Consider the following 20,440-nt stretch of genomic DNA (forward strand, 5'->3'; position numbering starts at 1 on the left):
GTGAAAGATAAGTTTATACTATGGGATGCAATGAAAGCGTTCATTAGAGGGCAAATAATAAGTTATGTAACCAAGATGAAGAAGGACTATAATCAGGAAACAGAGCAGTTGGAAAGGGAAATAGTAAATATAGAAAAATAATTAGCAATGAAGGAAGATACAACTAAAAGAAGAGAATTGGCAGATAAAAAAATAAAATATGAAACACTACAAACATATAAGGTGGAGAAGAATATAATGAAGACAAAACAGAAATATTATGAACTAGGGGAAAAAACGCACAAAAGTCTAGCATGGCAGCTTAAGACAGAACAAGCTAAGAAAATGGTATTGGCATCAAGGAAAAAAGACAAACAAATCACATATAATCCAAAGGAGATCAAGGAAAACTTTAGAGAATTCTATGAACAATTATACCAAACTGAAAACGAAGGGAAAGAAGGGAAAATAGATGAATTTCTAACTAAAATTGAACTACCAAAATTACAAATAGAGGAACAAAATAAATTAACAGAACCATTTGAAATAGTAGAAATACAAGAGATAATAAAAAAATTACCAAATAATAAAACACCAGGAGAGGATGGATTCCCAATAGAATTCTATAAAACATTTAAAGATTTATTAATTCCTCCCCTCCTGGAAGTAATCAACCAGATTGATAAAACACAAAGCTTACCAGATTCATGTAAAACAGCAATAATTACAGTAATACTAAAGGAAGGGAAAGATCCACTTGCACCAGCGTCATATAGACCAATATCATTACTTAACACAGATTATAAGATAATAGCTAAACTATTAGCAAACAGATTAGCAGAGTATGTACCAAAAATGGTAAATCGAGACCAAACTGGATTTATTAAAAAAAGACGCACAACAGACAATATTTGTAAATTTATTAACTTAATTCATGCAGTAGAAGGGAGTAAAGCGCCAACAGTAGCAGTTGCTTTAGACGCAGAGAAGGCCTTTGACAGAGTAGAATGGAATTATTTATTCAAAGTACTACAAAAATTCAGCTTACCAGAGAAATATATTAATTGGATTAAAGCATTATATAAGGGGCCATTGGCGAAAGTGACAGTAAATGGATATATATCAAAGCAATTTAACGTAAGCAGGTCAACACGGCAGGGATGCCCACTATCACCCTTATTGTTCACGTTAGCTATAGAACCACTAGCAGAATTGATAAGAACAGAAAATAATATAAAAGGGATAAAAATAAAAGACAAGGAATATAAAATCAGTTTATTTGCGGATGATGTTATAGTATACTTAACAGAACCAGAACTATCAATAAAAGAATTATATAAGAAATTGAAGGAATATGGAGAAGTGTTGGGTTACAAGATCAACGTAAATAAAAGTGAAGCAATGCCAATGAATAATGCGGATTTCTCAAAATTTAAGAAGGAATCACCATTTAGATGGCAAATGCAAGCAATAAGATACCTAGGTATACAAATAAATAAAAATCTCAGCCAACTATATAAACTCAATTATTATCCACTAATGAAAAAATTACAGGACGATTTAGAGCATTGGAAAGATTTACCACTAACACTAATAGGAAGGATAAACTGTATTAAAATGAACATTTTCCCAAGGATATTATACCTATTTCAGGCATTGCCAATACACTTGACAGAGAAATTCTTCAAGGAGTTAAAGAAAATAATAAGGAAATTTTTATGGAAAGGGGGGGAAACCGAGGATAGCACTAGATAAATTAACAGAATGGTATAAACAAGGAGGCTTACAACTGCCAAACTTTAAAAATTATTATAGAGCCGCATAATTAAGATACCTATCAGATTTTTATCAAACAAGGGAAAAACCAGACTGGACGAGATTAGAATTAGATAAAATAGGGGAAAAGATACCTGAACACATATTATATAAATGGGATGAAAAATTGGTACAACATAGAAGTTCTCCAGTATTACATCATCTCCTCAATATTTGGAAAAAGATTCATGTAGAAAGGAATAAAACAAATTATCAATTACCAAAACTAATATTGATGCAAAATAAGTTACTCCCTTTTACAATAGATAACCTTTCCTTTAGAGAATGGGAGAAAAAAGGGATCAAAAGAATAGAAAATTGTTTTTCAGGAAATAGATTATTATCCTTTGAACAAATGAAAGATAAATACAATATAACTCAAGATACAGTGTTGGCATATTACCAATTGTGATCCTACTTGAAGGACAAATTAGGAAGCAGTCTGAGGTTACCAGAGGGAAGTAATTTTGAATATGTGATTACAGATACAATGATAATCAAAAGATTTATAACAAATATGTATATTAAACTGCAGGAAAAGGAGAATGAGGAAACAAATGGTAAAACTAAACAAAAATGGGAACAAGATTTAAATATAAAGATAAAAAAGGAAACATGGGAGAAGTTATGTTCTGGAACGATGAGAAATACAATAAATACGAGGTTACGTATGATACAATATAACTGGATACACAGGCTTTACATTACACCTCAAAAGTTAAATAAATGGGACCCAACAGTATCTGATAGATGTTTTCGATGTAAAAAAAAATGGGAACAACAATTCATGCAATCTGGACATGTGAGAAAGTAGAAAAATTTTGGGAAGATCTAAACCAAATATTAAATAAAATTACAGAAAACAATATACCAAAGAATCCAGAGATCTTCCTCCTAAGTAACATAAAAAACAAAGAATTTGGAATTGATTTGGATGGTGCACAAAAAAGATTTGTTAAGATAGCTCTAGCCGTAGCAAAAAAATGTATTATGTCAACCTGGAAATTGGAAGATAATTTGAAAATACAACAATGGTATATAGAAATGAATAAATGTATTCCATTAGAAAAAATAACATATAGTTTAAGAAATAATATTGAAATATTTGAACAAATATGGGAGCCTTACATGAAACACAATAGAGTAAACCTACCGGGGACATTCACTACCTAAATTAACGAAAGGAGAAGGAAATGAAAAGAATTGACTCAGTGGAATTTCTTGTTTATTTTTATTGAATGACAACATTGTTTGACTGGTTTAATGTACCCTAGATTTTGTACTTTAAATGGACGGGGGGGGGGGGGGTGAGGTAGGGAGGGTGGGATGGGAGGAGGGAGGGGGGGGAGAAAATGGCACTGTATATATTTGAAAAGGAAAGAGTATGTATCATGGTTAATGTGGTTTATGGTGTGAAAAATAAAAAAAAATAAAAAAAGCCTGCTTAAATGGAGGGCAGCTCCTGTGTTCGGCAGTGGCCTTGAGGGGTTGCAGACTCCCGGGGAGCAGCGGACTGGCGCAGGGCACCGTGAAGGAGGAGAATGGCTTCGTTGAGGAGAAGCCGAGGAGACGACCCTAAGGACGGTGACCATGGCGGTGGACCAGAGAGGGGATCTGTGGCTGAAGGACGCAAATGGGCAGCGTGCTGTTGTCGACTTGTGGGCGAGGAACCCACACAGACCGTGGGCTGCTGTCAAAGGACTTGCATCAGGCTGCTGGATAGTGGCTCGCAAGACCCAGGTATCGGAACTGGGGACCTCGGGCGCTGAAGGCTTCCTGGTCATGTCAGAGGTTTGGATCTGAAGCTCAGGTTGCCAATGGCTCCAGTTGAACAGGAGTCTGTGTGACTGCAGAAGCGCTGAAGACGAATCCAGAGACACTGATGGGACTCTCTTTTGCTTGTCTTTCCCTGACTATAAGGGGCATCAATCAATGCTCTTTGTTGGTCTTACGGTAGACTAAAGGTAATTTTGTGCACTCATGAGGTTGTATTATAGACCGCCCAATAGTCAATGAGAATTGGAGGAGCATATCTGCTGAGAGGTTAGCAGACACAAGGTTGTGATAATTGATTTTAACATTCCCTATATCGACCAGGACTCCTACACTGTAAAAGGGCTGGATGGCTTGGAGGCTGAAAAATGTGTTCAGAAAAGAATACAGAGAGGTACAAACTAGAGAGAGGGCAATACTGGATCTCCTATTAGGGAACAAGACAGGTCAGGTGACAGAAGGGTAGGTCTGGGCCTCGGGTTGAGGTTCTCAATTGGAGAAAGGCCCATTTTGAGGAGATGAGAAGGGATCTAGAGGGCGTGGATGGGGATGAATTGTCTCTGACAAGGACATGCGAGGTAAGTGGAGGACCTTCAAAGATGAAATTTTGAGTGTACAGAGTTTGTATGGTCATGTCGTAATTTAAATTTTTAGGGATACAGCACATTAACAGGCCATTTTGGCCCATGAGTCCGTGCCGCCCAATTTACGATCAATTAACCAGTACGTTTAGAATGGTGGGAGGAAGTCGAAGCACCCAGGGAAACCCACACAGACACATACCGACTCCTTACAGAAAGCACGGATTTCAAGCTGTGGTCCCGACCGCTGGCACTGTAAAGGCATTACGCTAACTGTAAAACCAATTGTGCCGTCCCAGTTAAAGGCAAGGTTAGTAGGCATAGGGAATCTTGGTTTTCAAGTGAAATTGGGGATCTGGTTAAGAAGAAGAGAGATGTGTACAGCAGGTATAGACAACACAGAGCAAAAGAAGTACTTGAGGAGAATAAAAAATGCAACGAAAAGCTCAGGAAAGAAATCAGGAAGGCTAAAAGAAGGCATGAGGTTGCTTTGGCAGACAACGTGGAGGAAAATCCTAAGGGTTTCTACAGGTATATTACGAGCAAAAGGATAGTAAGGGACAAAATTGGTCACCTTGAAGATCAGAGTGGTTGGCTTTGTATGGAGCTGGATGAGATGGGGGAGATCTTAATTGGGTGTTCTGTTCAGTATTTACTTCAGAAAACTGGCAGAGTCAAGGGAAGTTAAGAAAACAAGCAGTGAGGTCATGGAACCCATACAGATTAAAGAGGAGGAGGTGCTTGATGCCTTAAAGCAAATAATGGTGGATAAATCCCCAGGGCCTGACAAGATGTTCCCTCACACCTTGAGGGAGGCTAGTGTAGAAATTGCAGAGTCTCTGGCAGAAATATTTAAAATATCCTTAGCCACGGGTGTGGTGCCGAAGGATTGGAGGGTAGCTCATGTTATTCCATTGTTTAAAAAAGGCTCCAAAGGTAGCCCTGGAAATTGTTAGCTGGTGAGCCTTATGTCAGTAAATTATTGGAAGGTGTTCTTAGAGATCAGATATACAAGTATTTGGATAGCCAAGGACTGATTAAGGATAGTCAACAACTTTGTGTGTGGTAGGTTGTGTTTAACTACTCTGGTAGGGTTTTTAGATAAGGTTACCAGGAAAGTTGATGAAGGAAAGGCTGTGAATGTTTCTACATGGACTTTAGTCAGGCCTTTGACAAAGCCCATATGGGAGGTTAATCAGAAAGGTTCAGACATTTGGTATTCATGGCAAGGTAGTAAACTGGATTCGACATTGGTTATACGGGAGAAACCAGAGAGTGGTGGTGGATGATGGCTTCTCAGACTGGAGGCCTGTGATTAGTGGTGGGCCTCATGGATAAGGGCTGGGTCCATTTATGCTTGTTGTCTATATCAATGATCTGGAGATAATGTGGGAAATTGGATCAGCAAATTTGCAGATGACACAAAGATTGGAGGCGTTGGGGACAGCGAGGAAGGCTTTCAAAGCTTGCACAGGGATCTGGACCGGCTGGAAAAATGGCCAATGGAATTTAATGCAGACAAGTTTGAGGTGCTGCATTTGGGAAGGACAAACCAAGGTAGGACATATACGGCAAATGGTCGGGCACTGAGTTGTGTGGTTGAACAGAGGGATCTGGGAATACAGATTCATAATTCCTTGAAAGTGGCGACACAAGTGGACAGGGATGTAAAAAGAGCTTTTGGCACATTGCCCTTCATAAATCAAAGTATTGACTATAGGAGTTGGGATGTTATGGTAAAGTTGTGTAAGACATTGGAGAGGCCAAATTTGGAGAATTGTGTGCAGTTTTGGTCACCTAACTACAGGAAAGACAGCCATAAGACTGAAAGAGTGCAGAGAAGGTTTACTAGGATGTTGCCCGGACTTCAAGAACTGAGTTACAGGGAAAGATTTAACAGGTTAGGACTTTAACATGGGTTAAGGGTGAAAGTGGAAAGGTTTAGGGGGAACATGAGGGTGAACATTACACAGAGATGCCAGCTGAAGTGGTGAATGCGGGCTCAATTTTAACACAAGAAGAATTTGGACAGGTACAGGGATGAGAGTGGTATGGAGAACTATGGACTGGGTGCAGGTCAGTGGGACTGGGCAGAATAATAGTTTGGCACAGACTAAAAGGACTGAAAGGCCCAGGAGGGCATGAAGCACAACCCCCACAGGCTCCTACCACCCTCTCCTAATCCCGATGGCTCTGTACAGGCTTTAAACAGTCTGTTAAAGTAGACGGCAGTGTTTCTTTTTTGATATCTTAGAACTGCAGAAGTCTGTGCCCAAAATGGCAGTGCACATAGGGGGCAGTGGACCAGATTCTGGGGGAGCAATGGAGTGGTGCAGGATACCAGAATTGGGAGAACAAACCCCCCCCCCCCACCCCATTGAAAAGGAGAAGCACAGGAGATGACCTGACTATGGCAGCGGATCAGTGAAGGATGCAGGATATGGGCTGCTGGAGACTGGCTCATGGGAACCTGGTATCGGAATCGGGATTCAAGAGGACGCTGAGGCCAAGAAAGGCCCCCGAAGGGCTTCAGGTGATGATGTCGGGAGGTTTGGACCTGGAGCTCGGGCTGCCGATGGATCAAACAGGAGTCCGTGTGGCTGCAGAGGTTGTGGGAGCGCTGGAGGCGAATCCATGGACCACAGTGTCTCTGAAGGGACTTCTCTTTCTCTCGCACTATAAGGGGCAACAGGTGAAACTAACAGCAAATCTTTGTCTGCTTTACGCCAGGCAGAAGGCCATTTCCCGTAATATTACGTGTTCAGTACTATTTCATGACAATAAAAGAACTGATTTGTCCCAAAGTCTGAAACAAAACTGCAACCAGTTGCATTCGTGCACCTTTGCCCCAAGAGGAACGTTGTGGGTTTGAGAAGGGGTATGGAGGGATATGTACTGGCTGTTGGTCTATGGGACTAGGCAGAATAATCGGCAGGGTCCAGATGAGCCAAAGGACCACTTTCTGTGCTGTTGTGGTCTCTGGTTCCAATGCGATGTTAATGGAAAGGCTGTGTGACCTGCTCTGAAGGTATTTCCAGGATAGAAATGACACCTCGGAACCATACCTGGAAACAGCCATCATACGTCCATACAGCACGGAAACAGGCCCTTTGGGCCCCGGAGTCCTTGCCGCCCAATTACACCCAATTGACCACTGGAATGTTCTGAACGGTAGGAGGTAACCGGAGCCCCCGGGGAAAACCCACGCAGACACGGGAAGAACGTACAAATTCCTTACAAACAGCGCGGGATTCGAACCCAGACCCCCAAATGCTGGTGCTGTAACGGCGTTGCGCTAACCGTGCCGCATCAAAGAGGAAACAGTTTTGTTGGGGGCGGGTGTTTGGTGATAAAACAATTAAAAATCATTCACGTACCTGCTACTTGGAGATCTGCTTCTTCACCTTTGTTCAATAAAGGGTTTTGCATTAGGCAAGAAAACCTATTCACGGAATCACTTCTTACATCAACCCGACTCAAAACATTAAAAAGGCCACTCAACCGGTCCTTCTCTATGGTCAGGGATTGTGCTGAAATAATTTCTCCTTTTCCATTGATCCAATGGACATTTGGCCGTGGATACCAACCATTAGATGTACAGGTAAGACGAATACCCCACTGAGAGATTGCTTCCATGTGAATCAAAGGCTGATGTCCCATACCTGCAATTCAAGTACAATTATCAGGAAAGAGGTGAACTAAGAATTGAGTTTACCCAGAAGATTAGGTCAGAGTATAAATTAGGTTCTTTGCTTTACTGACCTATGCATTTTCTGCAGAAGCTGAAAGCATACCCAAGATATTTTAAAAAAATGAGTCGTACAGCGCGATAACAGGCTCTTCCAGCTCTTAAGACGAACAAACCAATCAATCCACAACCCCCTTATGTTTTTGGAGGAAACCAACGCAGGTCACAGGGAGAATGCACAAACTCCTTACAGACCGCGATGGATTTGTACCCGGGTCACTGGCGGTGTAATAACACCACACTAACCGTGCGATCCTCTGCGCTAACTAGGCCACTCTCCATCTTTTAGAATCATTGTAAATAACCCCATGGTTTGGCTTTTACACAACATCGGAGTTATCTGGAAGGCACGGTGGGCGCAGCGGTTAACGCAACGCCGTTAAACGTACCAGGAGTGTTGGTTAATTGGGTATAAATTGAGCGGCACAGACACATGAGCTGAAGTGGCCTGTTAGCACGCTATATGCCTAAATTTAAAAAATTTAGAGTTGGAGGTGATGCACGAGCAAGGATAGAGGATTGGTTAACCAATAGATAGCAGAGAGTTTTGGGATACATGGGTATTTTCCTAGTTGGCAATCAACAATGAGTGGTGTGTCTCAGAGGTCAGGGCTGGGCCCACAAATAGCAGTAATTGTGATGTTACCCAAGAAGAATAAAGATCCATGAAAACCTGCGTCTTACAGACCCATTGCGCTATTAAATACAGATGACAAGATAATAGGCAAAGCACTGGCTTAGGGATTGGCCAATATCTCCCAAAATTAATAAAGCTGGACCAAGCAGGTTTTATTAAAAAAAAGAGACTTGGGAAAATAATTGAATCTAATACATTCGGCACAATCCAGTGGATGCAGAAAAGGCCTTCAATAGATTGAAATGACCATATCTATTTAAAGAAATGGAAACATTTGGACTGGGACAAACATATATTAATTGGGTAAAAACATTATTTTCTAAAGCTCAAGCAAGTATCATGAAAAATGGCCAAATTTCGACGACATTCCCCTTAAATAGGTCTAGCAGACAGGGTTGTCCACTGTCTCCAGGGCTGTTTGTATTAGATATTTCTAGAATACAAAGAAAGATTGAGTAGACTGGGTCTTTATTCATTAGAGCGTAGAAGGTTGAGGGGAAATTTGATATTTAAAATTATGAGGGGATAGACAGAATAGATGTGAATAGGCTCTTGCCCTTAAGGGTAGGTGAGATTGGAACGAGGGGGCATAAGTATAGAAGTAACATGAGAGGAAGCTTCTTCACTCAGAGAGGGGTGCTGAGTGGAATGACCTTCTGGAAGAGGTGGTTGCAGCAGGGTCAATTCTGTCATTTCAGAGAAGGTTGCATGAGTGCATGGATGTGAGGGGGCAGGGAACAGGTAGGTGGGACTAGAGGAGTTCACTTAAACTGGTGAGGACGAGAGGAGCTGAGATGGCCTATTCCGTACTGTAATTATTAAATGATTATTTGGTTACATTGAATTATTAGCAGAATATATTAGAAAGGACCCACACACAAGGGGATTCAAGATGGGGCAAAATAAACATAAAATAAACCTATTCGCAGACGATGTGCTATTATATTAAACTAGCTGAGTCATTACCCAAATTGCAGGCCACCCTGGAAGATTACGGCATAATCTCTGGATATAAAGTAAATTTGGAAAAAAGTAGGATTATGACCCTGACTGATTCGAACTACGAAAGATATAAACAGGGGAGCCGTTTCAAGTGGCAATCAGGTAGTTTTAAACACCTAAGGATAACAAAGGACAGAGATTTGGGAAACTTATAGAAATTCAACTATACCCCGATCCTCGAAAAGATCAAAGCCTGTCCATCACGTTGAAAGGCAGGGTAAACTGTATCAAAATGAAGTTGCTGCCGAGATTGCAGTATTTATTTCAATGCATTCCTATTTATCTACCACAATTTTATTTGAATATTTAATGGCAGCATAAGAGCATTCCTGTGGAATGGCAAGGTCTTCGGGATCTCCATGGCAAGACTGACTTGGAATTATAAATTTGTAGGGGGGGCGGGGGGAAGGATACGATGACCTGATTTTAGGAAATATCACTTGGCAGCCCAGTCATGGTTTCCCAAATCTTTATTTGACGAAGGTGAACCACCAAAATGGGTTAGCATAGGATTACATACCATGGGGGAAAGGGCTGGCAAAAGACTTCATTTACAAAACAAATGCCAAATTAATAAATAAAAGAACAGATAACCCCATCCGAAAACATCTGGTAAAAATCTGAAAGGAAATTAATGATTGTATCAGTAAAGAGATTGTAATATCGCCAAAAACAAACTGATGCCTGTGAATTTAGGTAACAAAATTCTGGATATTTGGCACTGAAAGGGAATCGGACTGCTATGAAAATAGACAAGCTCATGTCCTCATGGAACCTTCCACTACTTTCTCCAGTTAAGATCCTTCCTGAAGGAAAAATGGGCCCTAAAACAGGAGGTGCTCCTAAATTTATATCCAGAATGTACTTTGTACTTCAGCGAAAGCCCAAAACTGGGCCTGCAAAGATCGAGGGAGAGGTGGGAGTTAGTCTTGGGAATAATGATCAATGAGCATTGGTCAGATTTACCTTGATCGGTGATCAACGCCAGACTAAGATTGGTACAATATAATTTCTTACACCAATTATATCTCACACCACAATAATTACACAAAGGAAAATTAGAGCAATTGTTTAATTTTCAAAGTTCTGTGGGGAGGGAAGGAAATTCTAAATAAGCTGACATAGTACTTGTATTTGAGAAGTAAATTATATGTTTTGAGTGAATAATGTGGGTTGAAGTTGCCCTTCAAAGACTCGAGCAGTTTTGAGTTCGGGGAGTCTGCTCTGGAGTCCACAAAGCTGGAATACCAGAGGTGAGGGAAACACTACTACGGAGAAGAGGAGGGAGACTAAATCTACCCCAAACCAACCACTAAAAACAAAGGATTGAATTGCACGCAACCAGGGATCTCTGAACTGTATAACTAAGTGTGTCATGCTGCGACTTTTCCTATTTAAACGATGGTATTTGGCTGGTCTAAGTCTCAGAGTTTGCCAATTAATTGTAAAAATACAAGATTTTGAATGATAGATTCTAACCTCCAACTTTTAGATGTATCTTTGCTTCTTCATAGATTGTTTTGAAATCGATAAAACACTTGTATTCTCCGTCATCAAATGGATTTATATTCCTCAACTTGAGGGAGGCGTTTCCAACATTAAATGCTTCTTTAAAAAGCTCCGTCCTCCCTCGATAAGCCGCATCCTGCTCCATCGGTTGGTCCTGACCCCTGGTGTACAAATGCACTGGCGAAGTAAAGCTGTCCTTAAACCATCGAACCTCCAGGTTTGTCAAGGACACTGGCGGTTCCGTACGACACTCCAACAATGCATCTCCACCTGTCAAGACCACCGGCGAGACGTTTGGTCCGACAACCCGAAAACCTCCTGTCAAAACATTTCAGACGAGCCGATCAGTTATAATCCAGGAATTCGTTTTGGATGGAAGGGTGGGGAGTTAGGAATGGTGAGATGCCCAGGGCAGGTGTGGAGGAAGCCAGGTATCGGAGCTGGGATTCGAAAGGCTGCTGAGGGCAAGAAAGACTCCCAAGGGGCCTCGGGTGCTGAAGGCTTCCTGATTGTGTCGGAGGTTTGGATCCAGAGCTGCGGGAGCGCTGGAGGTGGATCTATGGACACCCAGTGTCTCTGAAAGGACTCCCTTTTGCTTCTCTTTCTCTTGTACAGTAAGGGGTGCTGGGCAATATCCACAGTGACTCTTTCCCTTATGGCAGACAGAACACAATTTTGTGTAATATTACATGTAATAGCTAGGCTATTACATGATATCTTTAAACTTGAGAGCTGAACATTTCACCACAGTACAGGCCCTTTGGCCCGCAATGTTATAATATTCCAACCAAATAAAAAACTAAACTTTTTCTACCCCATAACCCTCTATTTTTCTTTCATCCATCTGCTTGTCTAAGAGTCTGTTAAATGCCCCCACCACCATCCCTGGTAGTCTCACCTCTAGTCCCATCATCCCTGTGTGAAGAAAACTCACCCCTGATGTCTCCACTAAGCTTTCCTCCCTTCACTTTGTACAGATGTCCCCTGGTATTTGCTGTTCCTACCCTGGGAAAAAGGCACTGACTCTCCACCTTATCCATGCCTCTCAGAATCTTGTTGACTTCTAAGAAGTCTCCTCTCATCCTTCTTCGCTCCAGAGAGAAAAGTCCCAGCTCTGTTAACCTTGCCTCATAAGAATGATTTTCAAATCCAGACAACATTCCAGTAAATTTCCTCTGCCCTCTCTCCATTGCTTCCATATCCTTCATATAATGAGGTGACCAGAACTGAACACAAGTGCTGTCTCACCAGAGATTTGTAGAGTTGCAACATGACCTCTCTCCTCTTGAACTCAATCCCCCAATTAATGAAGCCCAGCATCCCATAGGCCTTCTTTAACTATCCTGTCAAGGCAATCTTGAGAGATGTATAGATTTGGACCCCAGGGTCCCTCTGCACTGTCAAGTATCTGACCATTAACCCTGTATTCAGCCTTATGGTTTGACCTTCCAAATTGCATCATCTCACATTTATACAGATTGAACTCCTCCTGCCACTTTTCCTCCCAAATCTGCATCCTGTCTATATTCTTTTGTAACCTACGACAACCTTCAGCTCCATCCACAACTCCTCCATCCATAAACTTACTGACCCATCCTTCTGCCCTTCATCAAGGTCACTCATAAATATCACTAAGATCAGGGGTCTATTAGTCGCTGTCCTCCAAGCAGAATACTTTCCATTCACTACCCTAAATTTTACCCAAAAAATTGGTCCACAAAATTCATCAATTACACACATATATACAGTAGTTTGTTCCAGAAGCACATGGGTATGTAATTAATATAGTTGCACCAAAAAACATTAAAATAAAGTAATAAAATGAAACAAAAAGAAATCAAATATCTTTACCTGATAATTTAGTCTGAAGAATGCAAATTAGGAACAATTCCCCAAACCAAGTTTTATCCATCATGGGTATGGAATTGATTGCCTGAAGAAAATACAATTTTTTTTAGTGGAACATAAGCAAATTGTCAGCATGTCTGTAGCTCCACCGGTACCACTTACATCCACATTCATAACATTTCCTGCTTCTTCAACCTTCAAGAGCATTACAGCGCAGAAACAGGCCCTTCAGTCCATCCAGTATGATTTTGCCTGGTCCAGTTCTGTTTTTACCTTTCCACTCACATAAATAATCCCATACTAACCTCAGAGCACCTATCCCACATGCAAGTGGAAAGAAAAAGGTTGAGAACCACCGGCTAGTCCCACGGACCTGCAGCCGGGCCATACCCCTCCCATCCATGTACCTGTCCAAATTTTTCTTAAAAATGTTAAAATGGAACCTGCATTCACCCCTTCAGCTTGTTCCACACTCCCACGACTCTCTGTGTGAAGAAGTTCCCCTGAATGTTTGCTTCAACTCTTCACCTTTAACCCAAATCCTCTGGTTTATATCTTTCCTAACCTCAGAAAAGCCTGTTTGAATTAACTCAATCTATACCCATCATAATTTGTCCAACACTCTTTCTTAAACTCCCAACCCTTCTTATTAATACCACAGAACACTACAGCACAGAAGCAGGCCTTTGGGCCCATTTAATCTGTGCTGAATTATTATTCTGTGTAGTCCCATTTATCTGCACCTGGGACAATACCACTCTCATCCATGTTAAAATGGAGCCCACATTCACCACTTCAGTTCGTTCCGCACTCCCACCACTCTCTGTGTGAAGATGTTCCCAGTAAACATCTCACCTTTCACCCTTAGCAAATGTTAGCAAAGCCAAGATGATTGTGGACTTCAGGACGAAGTCAGGGGAACATGTCAACAAGGACTAAGTCGTGGAGAGGATCAAGAACTGCAAATTCTTTGGTGTCAACATCTCGAGGATCTGTCCCTGAGCCTCCATGTTCACGCAATCATGAAGAAGGCTCACCAGCGGCTATACTTTGTGAGGAGTTTGAGGAGATTCGGTACATCACCGAAGAATCTCGAAAACTTCTACAGGTGGACTATGGAGAGCATTCTGGCTGGTTGCATCACTGTCTGGTACAATGCTTAAGATGAGGGTTGTTAACTCGGCCTGTGATGTCACAGGCACCAGACTTCTTATGTTACTTAAAAGATCTCTGGTTTTTTTGGTATGTTATTTTTTGTAATTTTATTTAGTTCTTCCCAAAACGTATTCACATTCGTGCATGCCCAAGTTGCATGTAATGTTGTTCCCATTTCCTTCTTACAGCGAAAACATCTATTTGATAATGTTGAATCCCATTCTTTTAATTTTTGAGGAGTAATATATACCCTGTGTAACCAATTATACGGATCATACGTAACCTTGTGTTTATTGTATTCTTCATAGTTCCAGAACATAACTTTTCCATGCCTCATTTTTTATCTTTATGTTTAAATCCTTTTCCCACTTCTGCTTAGGTTTATAGTTTATTTCATCATTTTCCTTATCTTGCAGCTTAATGTACATGTTCCTTATAAATCTTTTAATCATCATTGTGTGTGTAATCACATATTCAAAGCTGCTTCCTTCAGGTAATCTCAAGTTGTTTCCCGATTTATCCTTTAAATAAGCTTTCAATTGATATGCAAACATTGTACCACGAGTTATTTCATATTTGTACTTCAACTGTTCAAATGTTAATAAATTATTTCCCAAAAAACAATTTTCTATTCTTTTGATTCATTTTCTCTTCCATTCTCTAAAGGAAAGGTTGTCTATCGTAAAAGGGATTAGCTGATTTTTTATCAATAATACTTTTGGTATTTGGTCATTTGTTATTTTCCTTTCTAAGTGGATCTTCCATGTATTAAGTAAATGATGCAATAATGGTGAGCTTTTATATTGCACCAGCCTTTCATCCCATTTATAAATTATATGTTCTGGTACCTTCTCGCCTATTTTATCTAGTTCTATCTTAGTCCAGTCTGGTTTTTCCCTCGTCTGGTAAAAATCTGATAAATATCTATAATCTATAATAATTTCTAAAGTTTGGTAACTGCAAACCACCTTGATTATACCTCTCTGTTAATTTATCTAACGCTACCCTCGGTTTCCTACCTTTCCACAAGAATCTCCTTATTGTTCTCTTTAGTTCATTAAAAATCTTCGTCCGTGAAGCCAAGCCAAAGAAGAAGTTCATTAAAAAAAAATTCTGTTAAGGGAATTGGTAATGTTTGAAATAAATATTGTATCCTTCGGAACACATTCATTTTAATGCAGTTTACCCTTCCTATCAACTTTAGCGGTAATTCTTTCTAATGTTCTCTATTAGTGACTTTCTTTATTAGTGACTGATAATTTAGGTTGTACAAGTGGCTTAAGTTATTATCTAATCTAATACCTAGGTATCGGATTGCTTGTGCTTGCCATTTAAATGGTGATTCTTTTTTAAATTCTGTATAATCTGCATTACTCATTGGCATCACTTCACTTATATTTGCGATGATCTTGTACCCCAATATTTCTCCATATTCCTTCAGTTTCTTATATAATTCTTTTATTGATATCTCTGGTTCTGTTAGGTTTACTATGATGTCATCCGCAAATAAACTGATTTTATTCTCCTTCTTCTTTATTTTTATCCCTTTTATTTTATTTTCTATTCTTATCAGTTCTGCCAAAGGTTCTATTGCTAAGGCGAACAATGAGGGGGATAATGAACATCCCTCTCTAATTGACCTACCTAATTTAAATTGATTCGATACATATCCATTCACTGCTACCTTCACTAACAGTCCATTATACAATGCTTTAATCCAATTTATATATTTTTCTGGTAAACTAATCTTCTGTAATACTTTAAGTAAATAGTTCCACTCTACTCTGTCAAAGGCTTTTTCAGCGTCTAAAGCAACAGCCACTGTTGGTTTCTTATTCCCTTGAACTGCATGAATTAGATTAATAAGTTTACAGACATTATCCACTGTTCGTCTTTTCTTAATAAATCCGTTTGATCTTGTTTTACTATTTTTGGTTCAATCAGCCAATCTGTTTGCTAACAATTCTGCTATTATCTTATAATCTGAGTTAAGTAGAGATATTGGTCTACATGATGCTGGTGATAATGGATCCTTCCCCGTCTTTGGTATTACTGTAATTATTGCTGTCTTACATGAATTTGATAAATTTTGTGCTTCTTCTACCTGGTTCATTACTTCCAGGAGAGGAGGAATTAATAACTCTTTAAATGTTTTACAAAATTCTATTGGAAATCCATCCTCTCCTGATGCTTTATTGTTCAGCAGCTTTTTTAATATATCCTGTACTTCCTCTATTTCAAATGGTTTTATTAGTTTCTTCTTGCAATTTTGGCAGTTCAATTTTAGCTAAAAATTCCTCTATTTTATCATCTTTCCGCTCATTCTCAGTTTGGTATAATTGTTCATAAAATTCCTTAAAGTTTTCGTTAATCTCTGTTGGGTTATATGTAATTTGTTTGTCCTTTTTCCTTGATGACAATACCGTTCTTTTAGCTTGTTCTGTTTTAAGTTGCCAGGCTAATATTTTATGTGTTTTTTGGTTTATTTTCATTATGTTCTTCTCCACCTTATACATTTGTAATGTTTCATATTTTATTTTTTTGTCCACCAATTCTCTCCTTTTCATTATATCATCCCCTTTTACTAATTCCTTTTCTGAACTTACTATCTCCCTTTCCAACTGCTCTGTTTCCCAATTGTAATCCTTTTTCATCTTAGTCACATAACTTATTATCTGCCCTCTAATGAAGGCTTTCATTGCGTCCCATAATATAAACTTATCTTTCACTGATCCTGTGTTTATTTCAAAATATGTTTTAATTTGGCATTCAATAAACTCCCCAAATTCCTGCCTTTTAAGTAGCATGGAGTTTAACCTCCATCTATATGTTCTTGGTGGGATGTCCTGCAGTTCTATTGCCAATAATAGAATAACCATAAAGTACAGGATATATTAAATCCCTAGCTTTATACTCAGTTTTCCTAACTCTCCCTTGAATGTAGGCTGACAATAAAAACATATCGATCCTTGAGTAAGTTTTGTGCCTACTCGAATAATATGAATATTCCTTCTCTCTTGGGTGCTGCCTCCTCCATATATCCATGTTTCATTTTCTGCATTGATTTAACCATAAATTTGGTTACTTTATTCTTATTACTTGTCTTTTGTCTAGTTTTATCCAACATTGTGTCCAAATTAAAGTTAAAATCTCTTCCTATCAATATATTTCCTTGTGTGTCTGCAATCCTCAAAAAAATATCCTGCATAAACTTTTGATCTTCCTTGTTAGGCGCATATATATATTGAGCAAATGCCAAAATTCTAAGTATATCTGACATTTTATCATTACATACCTCCCTGCCAGATCTAATATTTCCTACTCTATTTTAATTGGTATATTTTTGTTAAATAGTATGGCTACACCTCTAGCTTTTGAATAATAAGATGCTGCTGTTATGTGTCCTACCCAGACTCTCTTTAATTTGTTATGTTCTAGTTCAGTTAGATGCGTTTCCTGCACAAATGCTATATCTATTTTTTCCTTCAACAAATTTAGTAGCCTCTTCCTTTTGATTTGATTATGTATTCCATTAATGTTTATAGGCATATAGTTCAACATGGCCATCTTAAATCTTGCTTATATTTCTTTTTCACTTCTTCACCACCTCCATCCCCCTTTTTCCCATTTTCATCTCTTAATTTTCCCTTATTAAACTTAATGTACGACAACACATTTAAAACATAAAATACCACAGCAGTTCCCACACCCACAAATACCATAACCCCCAAATGCCCTCCCCCCCTCGAGTAGCCCCTTATCCCTTGCCGGTCAAACACAACTCCCCTTTCAATTTAGATTGCGATCTTGCTCGCAAGTGTCAACTGATTTTGCAGTGATGGTTATTCCCTCTCCCCCCCCAGCCCTCCCCAGGAAACACTTTTTTTTTTAAACAAACACAAATAACAAAGCTCTCTTGTTCCCCACTTTCTTCCTTCCCTTCTCCCTCTTTAGTTCTTTACATATACATTGTTTTTACATCTTTATATATACTTTATTGCCGTTCTTCATTCTCGTTACATCTCTTCATCTGTCGTGCAAACGTTCTGCAAATTCTTGCACTTCCTCCAGATCCGAGAACAGTCTGTTTTGTTCCGCGGGTATAAATATTTTAAGTACAGCTGGATGTCTTAACATGAATTTGTAACCTTTTTTCCATAAAATCGATTTTGCTGTATTAAACTCCTTCCTCCTCTTTAAGAGTTCAAAACTTATGTTTGGGTAAAAAAAAATTTTTTTTGACCCTGTATTCCACTGTGATGTCTTTAGACACTGCCATTAGGTAATCCCTTATGTCGATGTGTTTAATTGAATTTTTTGCTGCCATGATAGGGCATTCAAGCTTATGGGGAGAAGGCCGGGCAAGGGGGCTAAAGTGGATCAGCTCATGATTAAATGGTGGGGGAGACTAGATGGGCTGAATGGCCTAATTCTGCTTCATTGTCAATACTTTTAAAATGATAACGATAGAAGAAAGGGAGTGAAAGGAACCCCATTGATTTTTCAAACAGTTAATAATAACATCATGAAAACATGGCTTGGCATTCTGTCGTGGAGTAACAGAACAGGTGTCGGTCTTGAGGTCTCCAAATACATGCCGTATATTTCAGTGTTTAAGACAACCCTTGAAATGCCGAAAAAAAACGTCAAAAACAGGGGTTGTCTTAGAAGGCATTGCAAAATCCTTAAAATTCTGCCCAAAATACCACTTGATTGACTCCATAACCCACTCAGACCTCACCCTACAAGAAATTTTTACGCTATTTGAAATAAATTGTTATTGTTTAAACAAAAACTGCATCTAAAATCCTTCAATATCATGATTGCCGTCTGAGACGAATTTAGCAAGCCCATCAGGCGGTTAGTGCAACACTTTTACAGCGCCACCGAGCAGGATTCGAATCCCGCGCTCTCTGCGAGGCGGCGCTCTCTGCGAGGCGGCGCTCTCTGCGAGGCGGCGCTCTCTGCGAGGCGGCGCTCTCTGCGAGGCGGCGCTCTCTGCGAGGCGGCGCTCTCTGCGAGGCGGCGCTCTCTGCGAGGCGGCGCTCTCCCCGTGTCTGCGTGGGTTCCCCCGGGCGCTTCCAGTTTCCTCCCGCCCTTCAAAGGCATATCAGGGTGTCGGTTTTAATGGGGTATAAAATGGGTGGCACTGACTCGTGGGCCGAAATGTATGTCTCCATTAAAAGTTAAAACTGGCTTCCCACTTTCTCGGTTTTGTAGATGCTCCCACCTTCCGGCCAAGTCCAACAGTTCAGCCAACGCACATATTTATGGGTCGTATTATACACCCAATATACATAAAACCATGCCATTCAGACTGAAATTGCATATCTAAAGGCTGTCTTATACGCCGAAATATACGGCAATGTACATAAATTTGCATTAGGAGCCGAGGGCTGGGCTACCGTAATTACTGTATATATTTTCCGCTCCCGCAGCCTCGTCAATTTACTGGAAACGCGAGTTCAAGGCAGCCGCTCCTTCCCGACTGGGAACCATTTCATCAGGAACGTCTGCACATTTGGACTTGAGATCAATAGATAAGAGCTCTGCAGCGTTTCAGCGGGGAGAGGGTGGAATCCACGGGATCCCTTCTACCGACCTGCTGTCTCTTCAGTGCTTTCGGGGGGAGGGACGGAGGGAGGGAAAGAGAAAAGGAGAAAGCGGAAGAGAGGGGAGAGAGGGAGGGGGGAGAGAGGGAGGGGGGAGAGAGGGAGGGGGGAGAGAGGGAGGGGGGAGAGAGGGAGGGGGGAGAGAGGGAGGGGGGAGAGAGGGAGGGGGGAGAGAGGGAGGGGGGAGAGAGGGAGGGGGAGGGGGAGAGGGGGAGAGAGGGGAGGGGGGGAGAGAGGGGAGAGAGGGGAGAGAGGGGAGGGGGGGGAGAGAGGGGAGGGGGGGGAGAGAGGGGAGGGGGGGAGAGAGGGAGGGAGGGAGAGAGGACGGGAGAGAGGGGAGAGGGGGAGAGAGGGGAGAGAGGGGAGAGGGGGAGAGAGGGGAGGGGGAGAGGGGAGGGGGGAGAGGGAGGGGGGAGAGGGAGGGGGGGAGGGGGAGAGGGAGGGGGGGAGGGCGAAGGTAAAAGGAAGGGGGATGCCGTGCGGGGCCATGTTACCCCTCGCTCCTCTCACCTGGTCAGTCCGGCACCCAAGTCCCCGCTCTCCCTCCCTCAGGGTCACCTCTGCTGCGTGAATGCGAGCAGCCGCCGGAGTCTCGGGCGCTTCCAAGGGGGCGGGTCGGAGAGAGTGAAACTTGGCGTTTCAATGGTCCGAACTGCGCCCTGTAGCCAGAACCAGGATAACTAGCCCGGAATTGGTTCTGTTGTGGCATCATTGAGCATTTTAGACGCAAAATTTGTTTTAAATTACAAATCCCTTTAAATCCTATTTAAAACCCCGATGA

The 20,440-nt window shown here is 40.9% G+C and overlaps 1 protein-coding gene across 4 annotated transcripts in view; it reads right to left on the bottom strand.

Moving 5' to 3' along the window:
- Nucleotides 1-20,440, bottom strand: part of LOC138754768 (butyrophilin subfamily 1 member A1-like) — a 30,780-nt gene extending 10,340 nt beyond the window's left edge. The window contains exons 1-6 of one of the 4 annotated variants that reach the window (XM_069919564.1): nucleotides 20,170-20,440; nucleotides 18,041-18,131; nucleotides 15,067-15,160; nucleotides 12,896-12,977; nucleotides 11,015-11,362; nucleotides 7,526-7,810 (exon numbers count right to left, since the gene is read on the bottom strand). In XM_069919564.1, the coding sequence (XP_069775665.1) occupies nucleotides 7,526-7,810; nucleotides 11,015-11,362; nucleotides 12,896-12,959 (697 nt within the window). In that variant the 5' untranslated portion in view covers nucleotides 12,960-12,977; nucleotides 15,067-15,160; nucleotides 18,041-18,131; nucleotides 20,170-20,440. The remainder of the gene's footprint in view (nucleotides 1-7,525; nucleotides 7,811-11,014; nucleotides 11,363-12,895; nucleotides 12,978-15,066; nucleotides 15,161-18,040; nucleotides 18,132-20,169) is intronic. The other 3 variants (XM_069919562.1, XM_069919561.1, XM_069919563.1) reach the window with 3 other exon arrangements.

The sequence above is a fragment of the Narcine bancroftii genome, chromosome 2 (assembly GCF_036971445.1).
Source record: "Narcine bancroftii isolate sNarBan1 chromosome 2, sNarBan1.hap1, whole genome shotgun sequence".
Taxonomy (NCBI): Eukaryota; Metazoa; Chordata; class Chondrichthyes; order Torpediniformes; family Narcinidae; genus Narcine; species Narcine bancroftii.